A 10852-nucleotide genomic window follows, 5' to 3' on the forward strand; every position below is an offset into this window, starting at 1 on the left:
CTGGTGGCAGCGAGAATATCCAAGCTGGTAGTGAGCTTGGGGGAGTTTCAGGTAAGCCCCCAAACTTTGGACGCAAAAGTCCAGATTTGGGACAGGACCAGACTGGTGGACACTAAAGTCCAGGTCTGGGACTGGACGGCTAGATTACCACAACATGTTTCCTGTACGTTCTGTAAATCCAACTTTATCTCATTCAGGCAAGACCAAATCACACAAGACAGCAATGAAAAGGGGGGAGAAGGAGGGATTTCCTGAATAAGTGGGTTTAAGATGGTATCTGAAGGAGAGAACTCTTGGATGAGGACAGAGAAAAGGTTGCAACTCACTTTTGCTCACACCTCCACCAACTCACATCTCCTCCTCTTGGGTCCATAGGTGTCTTCTCATACGTGTGCATGTGCTAGACCTCTGCAACACACGTCACTGGAAGAGGCTGCCCTTGTCCATGCCCTTTGGCCAGAGACTGATTTAAGGGTTTAGGCTCCAGATTTAAGGGTTTAGGCTCTTGCCTTTGCTCCTTCTCCTCAGAGGTTGAAGAACATTGCTCTCTTTGGGGCCAGTCTGTGTGAAATGCCACACAACAAACTCCTTAAGATGCTCTAAAATTGGAGAGAGAATGCTACTCAAGCTGTCTTCATAATGTAATTCATATGAATATTCTGCCAAAGTCCGCAGAGGCAGGCAACCCTTAGCCTCTCCACTGAGAAGGTAATTGCTTTCTAGTTATGTAAATTTTCCTTTCTCTGACCTCCATTGGTCAGTCTGACAGCCTCATGCTGCTGTGTTGAGAGCCAGATATGTGTATCTCACACACCTGATCTGCTGCTGAAGTCCAAGCGTTTAGTATTGATTATCGTATTAAGATTAGGTTACACGTTTCCCCACACAATTACTTGCTCATGTGTGCTGTCTGGCAGGTTCCCACACCTACCTGTCTGGCACATTCAGAATTTCAAAATCCCTTTTGATCTCTCTTCTTTACACATCTTTGCTAACCAAGTCCATTACCCTTTGTTATAGGGGTGAGATAGCGTCAACCTGCTGAGAACTTCCAATTTCTCTCTCTGCTGACGACAAAGGGAATATGATTTTTTCCTCTTCATTTTCTACTGTCATGAAATATAAACTATTGACAGATCCACTCCCTGTCTCAATAGCAGACGGATGAAGCCAAGAATGGGAGGAGAGAAACAAAGGAGAGATGAGTGGGAAGAATGCAGGAAGAATTGTGTGTGTGGAAATGAAACAGATGTGGTGGTGGTGGTGGTGGGGGATTATGCAGGGCCTGAGAAACAAAGATGAGGTGATTCACTAGGAAGAGGTGGCTTGTCAATGGGGGAAATTTCCAGAAGAAAGGGCGTGACAGGGGCAGAGCACCAGGAGGAGATGGCTTCAGTAGCAAGATATTAGCCTTGAGTGAGAGGCAGTGAGGCCAGAGAGGGGAAAAGTTAAAATAATTAAGATGAGAGCTGATCCCGGTGTTAGTAATGCAGAAAGGGAGGAGTGTGGACTTTAGAGATATGAAAGGTGGAAATGCAGCAAAGAAGCTTTCCAGTTACTCCTGCGCAGCTGAGTAATGGAAGGAGGTAAAGGCAAGAGGTGGTAGCCAAAATTTTGGCTGCAACAATCTTGAGAGCAGGCTGCAAGGGACTCAGCAGCATCAGTGGCCTTAGACACCCAAGAAGAAGGGCAGAATCATAGCCTTAGTCCTGCCCTCTCTTTCGGCATCCTCAAAGGTGGGAGGATCACAAGCTATTCTTTTTTTAACAGGTGTTGACAATCCTCATGTTTTCATCTTGTATAATTCTACCTGCCCCTATTCACTGGAGGCAGAATGTCTCCAGCCACTGCCATGCAATGATATTTTATCTGCAGTATCGACCCTAAACTGACACTGGTTTCTAAGGCCACAATCTGGTCTTTTACTTTTTTTTACTACCCTTCTTTTAAATGAACTTTAAACCACTTGCACAAACCAAAATCAGTGCAATTTTCTTTTACAGCTTGCTGAAATTAACAATTGTATATAGTTAAAAAGAAAACCAGTCTCTCCCTCAACCTCCTTGGAGAATAGCAGAAGGTACACTGGTCTGGAGGATAACTGAATACCAGCAGATCAACAACTGACTGCTGGAGCTGCTCTCAACCTTCAGACACCTAACTTAATCCAAAATTTAAAGGCAGAAGCCTGAAATTTTGGTGGGTACTGGTATTCATCTATCTTATGAATCTGTTTTGTTCCTGGCTTTCCATCTACTCAGTGTGATCTTTATAAGATCAGTGCCCTGAGAAGGAACGTTAGTGGCAATTGTATTTGGATAAATAGACTGATCTCCTTTTAGTGGTCTAGTAAGAGAAATCTCAGCCATGTCTGTCCCGATAATGCCAAAATCCTTCTTAAGAGGCCATATTTTAAAAGATATGTAGGTGCCTGTAGATGCAGATAAGTGCCTAGTCTAGATCTGTAAAAGCAGCAAAGAGTCCTGTGGCATTTAGGTGAATAAATAATATTCTTCCAGGATTTTACTTGAGTCCTTATTTAGCAGATTATTATGGAACAGAAGTAGAGCTTCTGACTTTAGGTTTAACCTGTAAAATACCCCCAATACAAAACAAATTAAAAGCACTGGAAACATCAGAAATGGTTACTTGGCTCTAGCAGCTTGTCTACACAGAGCAGCAATTTGGACAACAGGTGTATGACTTCTAAAGCACACTGAAGTCTTGTGCATTAATTGGTCTGTGCAGACCTGTTGGTGTGCTTTAAAGGTTGCATAGTGCATTTTTAATGTAGTGCTGTTAGAAACAGTACTACATTAAAGCACACAGGGGAACATAACAAAGAAATTACTCATTATGGTATAAACTGCTGAAATGAGTAATGAATATACGTAACAAACAGTATATACAAAGAAAAACCCATAAAACTATGAGTTTTTGGACATCTACATAAAACTCAAATTGCTAAAACTAATGCCTGGCAAATTAAATTAATAAACCGTGAAAAACAGAAGCCCTGTAAATTTCACTTCTACAGAAACTTCCAACAGAGGAGCTCAGTGTTATACACACAATAACAAAATCTCACACAACCCTGGGTGGAATAAACATTCACCTCTGAAGTGAAACACAATGGTGGTTGAACAGCTTGCTGCAATGCAACACACGACAGAAGTGGAGAAGACTGTGTCCACCTGGAACTGTAGGGCGTTTTGTGTTATTACATGAAACATCATTGAATCTTTAAGTGTAGCTGCAGGAAGCAAACAATTGAAATCAGCTCCCCATATCTTCTTGATGCAAAGGAAGGAAGAATAGCGCACTGACTGTGCAGCGAAGAAGGACTTCATTATTAGTTATGAGAGGTAGTATCACTGATATCACAATCTGTGTTGCACAGCAACTGTCCATGCACAGCATGGGAGACCAAGGCAGAATGAGGCTGAAGAATCAAAATTGTGTGATAAGCCAGTTAATAGAACAGTGAAAGAGGCAGAGGTAAGAGAATTCACTTCTGATCTGTCAGCAGCTACAATGAGAAGTGCCTGAGAATAGTACATTGTTTTCTATTGAACGTTCGTAAAATTAAGCCCTAAATTCCAATCTGCAGCAAACTATCCGCTTGAGGGACCAACACTACAGCACAGTAACAAAAGGTCATGCGATATAGCAATTGCTAAGGTACAGTAACAGCATGTGTGAGGTCTGACTGACTCTTCTATCATGGCAACCAACCACAGTCCATGACTTAAACTTGGAGTTCTCAGTAAATAGGGAATAGTGGCCACTTGGATGGGAGAAAAGAGCTGTGGTCTACAAACACTGTAGATTCCAAGGATTAATGTGGTAAGCAGAGCATCATCTTGCAGATTCTAACCCATGTCCAGGAAGGACCATCCCCTCTATGGCTTGTTTTATGCAGAAGGATGAACTAGATTATCGCTGTCTTTAAAAATCTACAAAGAGTAGGCCCACTGACTTCAGAGGGATTGCTCACATGCTTAAAATGAAGCCATTGCAGTTTCCTGGCAGTTTTGTTCCAGGATCCAATAGCTGCATGAAAAACCACCTGCTCCCTGGCCTTCCCCCTGCTTACACTATGTCCTCAACCCTAGGTCACAGAGGGGCTTCCACAGGTTTCCAGGGAAAGGCAGGACTGTGTTGCATCGACTGCACTTTACTCCATACCTCTGTCACTTTTCATCCAGCTTTGTTAACCTCTCTGTGCCTTCCAGGAGAGGGGTGAAGAGAGCCCTTTGTCATTATCCAAGTAGTTGGGTACGCTGTTGGTGAGTGCAGCCATGAAGTAATGCACAGTGGCTTTTATGCAACATGTCAGTTGCTTTCCCCAGTGTTTATGAATACTGTTTATTTGTTGTGTAAATGTCTTGCCAGATTCTTCCTGACTAGACCCTATTATGCTTCCCAGTTTGCTGATTCAGATCTGTTACAGAAAGGCAAAAAAACTCCCAGGTTTTCACCCTGATAAAGTGCAACCTTTATGTCCACATACATTCCACAAATGATCACTGTGCCATTCCAAAAAGTAGTTGCAAATGTTGCAGATACAGTTTCAATACTGCATAACCTCCATAATTCTTGTCTCGAAGAACTTTGCCCCAGGATATTTTAACATTACTATTTATAACACTACTCCTTCTGTTTCTAAATAAGTCTGTTTACAAAAGTATCTTGGCTCTGTCTAGAATGGCTTTTGACTGTACTTATTATCAAGATAAAATACAAAACAGATTTGTACTGCTCACACGCAAATGCGTATGCAGATCATCTAACATGATAAATGATTTGCGGACAATGATTTACTACACAGTCCAAATTAAATAATATAACTGGTCAGCTCCAAATAAATAATGCATGCTTTTAGAGCCCTATTTACATTAATGAATCATTTTAAAATCTGATGCTGTTTACTAAGTGCATATTTATTTCCCATGGGAGAGTTTAGAAAATTTATCAATTTTTAATATGCATTACGCTTTTTGTGCCTGAAGTGACAGGGGACAATCCTAATTCATTGAAGTCAATAGCAGAACTCCCACTTACTTCAAGAGGGCCAGTAATTTTGCCATAGGGTATGCTTGCTTTGGCCACTGGCAGCATACAAAATCCTAAACTGTTAAGTGTTAATGTTCTATAAAGCCCCATCACCAGCTGAGAATGCTACATGGGGCCCTAGCTGCTGTCCTGCATCGGCCAAATTCCCATTGATTACGGTGAGCGTTTGGCCTAAAAATAGGGTTACCAGACAGCAACTATGAACAAAACGGGATAGCGGGTGGGGGGTAATAGGTGCCTATATAAGAAAGTCCCAAAAATGGGATTGTCCCTTTAAAAACGGGACATCTGGTCACCCTACCTAAAAAGGGTTCCAGAATCAGGCTTGTGATAGAATAAACTTTCAAGGGGGAGGAGGGGCCTTACAGCACTTTATAGGAGAGAGAGGTAATTTAGCCCTTTGTCCTCATATGATCAGGATATAAATGCAATACTTCTCTGTAAAAAAGTAGCAGTCTGCATTCTGAGCTAAGCACTTGTAATAAGTTTTAAAACCAATATGGTAGAAGATAGCCAGCCAATGCATAGCAGATGAGGATCTGCTCTTCTCTCTTTCTGTCACTCACTCCACAACACCAATGATATACCATGACTACTGTGGGCAACTTGAAATTCTATGGCCTGTGTTCTGCAGAAAAATGGACCAGATTATCACAGTGTCTTAGTCTTCATAGATTTTAAATTAGGCTCATGGACTTCAAGGGGACTACACATACACCTAAAATGAAGACTTTGCAGGATCAGGGCCTTCACTGGTAACTAGTCCTCATTTCTTCCGCATCTTTTTGGTATAAAGTTAAAAAACTTGATTCTGCTTCTGAAAAGTACTTTTTACAAAATAATCCCTAGATGTTTGTCACTCTTATTCTCAGGCTGTGTTATATTCTAAGTATTACTTGCTCAATTTTTGGAGGAAAAAGGTTCCATAGGACAATCACATTTTATGGAGTAAGCATGACTAGTCTATAGTAAAAATCATGATGCTGGACAGGAGATGTGCTGCTTACACATTTTGGCTACATCCCAAATTTTCAACTTTTTTCCCCTTAATAAACTGGGTTATACAATGTGTGTGTTGAAAAGAATGAAGACATGTCTAGTACTTCTACTGTGGGACAAGTCTGTCCAGACACTATAGTCAAATATATTTATCTTACAAGTTAGCTTGAGTACAAAGCAGGGAGGGATGAGACAGAGGCTGTGATGAATGCCAAGTCTTGGATGGCTGGATAGTCTAGTATGGAGATGATGATTTTTTGAGTATAACTAATATATATCCCACATTATTGAATACAAGGAGCTTTTTGCATACAATATACACATGCCACAGTACGTTCATAAACATGGAAAAAATACTTCTGTTCCTCTTGTAGACTCAGCTTTAATTGGCTATTGAAGGAAACAAGACTCCTGGAACGTAGGGATTAGACTCCAGCTGGACCAGCGAAGGGGTAGAAGGGACTCTTCTATCCTTTCAGCACCTGGGCAGCAGGCTTTCAGAATACCGGGGCTTGCACACCCTGCATGCAAGTGGGGGAGGGCAGACTAGCACTGCTGGAGGTATTTCAATCCTTCCAGGGGTGGTGGTGGTTTATATTTACATTGCAGAAGCACCTAGGAGCCCTAGTAATAGATTAAGACCCCCCTGTGCTAGGCATTGTACAAACACGTAAAAAGACAGACCCTGCCCAAAGTGATTACAATTTAAGTGTCCGTGAGTGGCCAGGGCCTGGCCGCCCTATACACTAGCTAGGATTGGTGCTGAAGGGAGTGCATGCTGGACATCTAAGAAGTGTATGTGCTATTTCTGAGAGTGAAATCCAAGCCTCACTGAAGTCAACGGCAAAACTCCCATTGGCTTCAATAGAACCAGGACATCACCCTGAGTGTGCATCTCCTGGCTATCCTGGTGGCATTCCGCTGCTACACTCTGCAGGCAGAATACCTCTGGCCACTGCCACGGGGTACTGCACTGATGAATTCCTCCCCAGCCTCTCTTTCCTCTGGTTATGAAATAAGCAACTCCCTAGATTTCTATGCCTGTGGTAGTAACAGAGTATGATTATCAAACACTCACATACACACACATACTGCACTGTACATATGCAATCGTAGGCGAAAAAGACAAAAAAATCCAACAACACAGTGCTTTCTCAGAGCATATGTGGATCCAAACAAATAAGGAATAGCTAGTAAAACAATTCCTTTAGGCAGAGGGTAGGGAGAACATTATAGTGCTTTTCCTTTGAAGAATTACCGTACATACTACCTGTTTAATTCTGCTGCCCAGTATGACTGAGGATACCAGATTTTTTTTGATTTTGTACAAGAAGAAAAAACAGCATGAAAGGGAGGTTTAAAGTGCTCAGCATTAACTGCTGAAAATTAGCAGGCTGTGAGAAAAAGAGTGTTTAGGGCAATCTCTAAACCATTTTTAAAAAAAATAAACTTTTAACCTCCACAAATTGTTGGTAAGAGCTGTCTTAAAGCAGCTTGTCTCTAATACTGACTTTCCTTTGTAACTCAAAACATTTGAGTAAGATGTGATCATTTAGAAGAAATTATATATTTTAATGGTACATCACCCTGAATATAAAACACGAGGGGGCACTCCCTTAATGCAAGAGGATAGATGTACAGCCTGATGTTTGTCTGTTACCTTATAAAGCTATTAAACAGATGATAAAATATGCACCAGGACATCACTTGCAGATCTACTTCATTGTAAAACAAGGCTGGCCAAAAGTAAAAAATAATCTATAAGAAACAAGCCTATACTGTTAGGTCCCATCTGGTGAAGTCTCCTATCTGTCCAAGAGTTCTACACTGTCACCCACTGCTGTAGTATCTGAGTGTCTTTCATTTAAAATCAATAGCAAAGTCTCTAATGGACTTTTCCCTTTACAGGAATTGGAACTCTGCTTGGGCTAGGTTATTTTTGGAGGAGAGATGGTGATTGGAAAAGGCTTGGGAATAAAAAGTGTGTTTGGGTTGTGAGTGGCACTTTCTGTAGACCGGCATTCTCAAAGGAGAAGGCTTTGCAATATTTTGTAATAGAGCTTTTCCATCTCTGTCTACTCTAATCACAAAATAAGTCAGACAATAAACATGGGCATGATTCTGATCTCGCTTACATATTTTTGCTAGTGTAACTACTCCTGATTTACACCAACATAAGTCAGATGAATCAGGGCCTTCCTGTGACTAGATTCAGAAATTATGTATCTGCTGTCATATGTAAGAAATTCTTTCATTGTGAGACGCTATAGTAGACAGCTTTGTTGGTGTCAGGGTTACCAACCAGTGACTGTGCGAAGTTAAAACCTGAAGATATGCATGGGGATGGGGGACCTTTCTCTTGTACAACTCTTCCCTTTGGACTGAAATTGGAAAACTATGTGCTGGCAGCTAGCACTACTGTAAAGTAATGTAAAATCCAGCATTATAGGGAACTGTCTTTATTCACTTCCTGTGCTGGGCATCCTTCAATTACTAGACAAGTCAACAATTACTCATTTATTTTGCTCACTACTTAGGGATGTGGGTCGGTTGGGGATGGCAGAGGAAAGTGTTTTTCCATCAGTGGTTTTCATTCTTACCTAAAAACTATGCAAACTCCAGCCACCAGAAAGCAGCTGTTTTATGTTTTTTGTGACAGTTACAAGTTAAGACACTCTAAAAATAAAAGCCTAAGGATTTTGCATGTCTGGGCTTGAGGGGCGAAGTCTTCCCTTCCAAATACTTGTAGTTCTGGATAAAAAGAAAAAAAATTGCAGCCCCTAGATATAAAGCACAATGGACCAGATTTGTCCCCAGGCAAGCTCTGCTATGTTCAGTGTGTTACACTATGGCCGAATTTAACGCCCTAAGCCAAATCACACTGTTACACAAGAGCAGGGCTTCTCAAACTGGGGGTTGAGACCCCTCAGGAGGTCATGAGGTTATTACATGGGGGGTCGAAAGATGTCAGGCCCCACCCCAAACCCTGCTTTGCATCCAGCATTTATAATGGTGTTGAATATATCAAAAAGTGTTTTTAATTTATAAAGGGTGGGTCATACTTAGAGGCTTGCTGTATGAAAGGGGTCACCACTACATAAGTTTGAGAACTACTGTCCTAGAAGAACCAGTTTGACTTCAACTGCCTGGGTGTAACAGGAAGCAGAATTTGGCTGAATGCCTTGTATTCTAGTTTCTTACCTCTTCAGGCAACAAAATGGGGAGTTATTGCTTTTGCTGTCCCTGAAGTTGCAATGGAATGGAAAGATGCAAGGGGACAGCATTCATTCCCCATTAGATCCTGCTAACCCACAGCTGCTGCCCCAGTGGAGGACTTATGAATAAAGACACATGCGAAGTATTTCACTTAGAATGGAAAACCAAATGTGCAACTACAAAATGAAGAAGGGCTAGCTATTATTTCAGTACTGCTGAAGAGGATCTGGGGTGATAGTGGATCACAAATCAAACATGAGCTGTTAATGTAATGCAGTTGTGAAAAAGGCTAGTATGGGTTGTATTAACAAGAGCATTGTATTGGAGACAATTGTCTGACTCTAGTTGGCACTCAGGCCTCAGCTGGAGTACTGTGTCCACTTCCAATTAGGAAAGATGTGGACATATTGGAGGGAGTCCAGAGAGGACAGCAACAAAAGTGATAAAAGTTTTAGAAAACTAATGTGCATGTTTAGTCCTCTTGAGAGAGAAAAAGACTGAGGAGGAACCTGACAAATCTTCCAACATGTTAAGGGTTGTTACAAAGAGGACACTGACCAATTGTTCTCTGCTGAAAGTAGGAAAAGAAGTAATCTGCTTAAGCTGCAGCAAAGGAGATGGGGTGAGATACTGGGAAAAACTTTCTCACTCTAAGAGTAGTTAAACTCTGGCATAGGCTTCCCAGGGCAATTGGGGAATGCCCAGCCTTGGAGGTTTTTAAGAGCAGGGTGGTCAGCCACCTGTTGGGGATGATCTAAGTTCACTTGTTCCTGCCTCCGTGTAGGGGGCTGGACTTGACCTTTGGCGGCTCCTTCCAGCTTGACCTGTCTGATTCCATCACCCCCCATGGCTCACATGGGGCGAGTAACTTCTTGCGCTGCATTTGGAATGCCGCAGCGTGCAGCTCGGGGCAGGTGCTGGCTTAGTCTCTCGAGGGAAGAGATTGCTCCAGGACCCCCTGCACACACAGGGATCTCTAAAGCAGCCCCCCCCCCGCTCCAAGACCCCCGCAGCTCTGTCCTGCCCTTGAAGTTGCTGTAAACCGTGTAAAGTGACAGGAGCCCCCCAACCCCCACTCGCTCTCCGGGCTGGAGCCGGGTCCAGGCAGCGCAGCCAGCCTCGCCGGCAGCCGCCCTCCCTACCTGCAGGCGCGAGCAGCTCCCCTTCGCTCAGCTCTGCGGAGTCCGAGTCCATGGTGCAGCCGGCCGCGCGCCGGGGCTCCGAGGGGCGCCGCGTGCAGCCCTGGGCTCGCCGCCGCGCGGAGAAGTGCAGCCGGCGCCGGGGAGAGTGGAGTGAGCGAGGGATCGCGGGCGGCTCCGCTCCTGTCTCCTCCCAGCCCGGGCGCTGGGTGAGCGCCGCCACATGCAGCCGCCTCGCTCCGTGCCATTGGCTGCAAGGCAGGCGGGCCCCGCGGGGGTGCGTGGGGGGCGGAGGCTCCGCGCTCTGCCTAAACTTGTTACAGGGGTTGAGCTAATCGCCTGCTGCGCCTCCGCAGCGTCCCCAGCTTGGCCACAGCCTGCGCTTGGCTGGCGCTGCAGGGAGCTTGGGCCCCGGCGCAGCC

At 43.7% G+C, this 10852-nt stretch overlaps 1 protein-coding gene across 3 annotated transcripts in view; it reads right to left on the minus strand.

The window, feature by feature from the left end:
* Positions 1 to 10631, minus strand: part of TNFAIP8L3 (TNF alpha induced protein 8 like 3) — a 61049-nt gene extending 50418 nt beyond the window's left edge. Inside the window, exon 1 of one of the 3 annotated variants that reach the window (XR_004373502.1) lies at positions 10434 to 10516. Coding sequence is in view for 1 of the 3 variants with exons in the window: in XM_032778639.2 (XP_032634530.1) it covers positions 10434 to 10485 (52 nt within the window). In the remaining 2 variants the exon portion in view is untranslated. Of the gene's footprint in view, positions 1 to 326; positions 441 to 10433 lie in introns of those variants that run through there. The other 2 variants (XR_012656556.1, XM_032778639.2) reach the window with 2 other exon arrangements.
* Positions 10632 to 10852: the final 221 nt, after the last annotated feature.

The sequence above is a fragment of the Chelonoidis abingdonii genome, chromosome 9 (assembly GCF_003597395.2).
Source record: "Chelonoidis abingdonii isolate Lonesome George chromosome 9, CheloAbing_2.0, whole genome shotgun sequence".
Classification (NCBI taxonomy): Eukaryota; Metazoa; Chordata; order Testudines; family Testudinidae; genus Chelonoidis; species Chelonoidis abingdonii.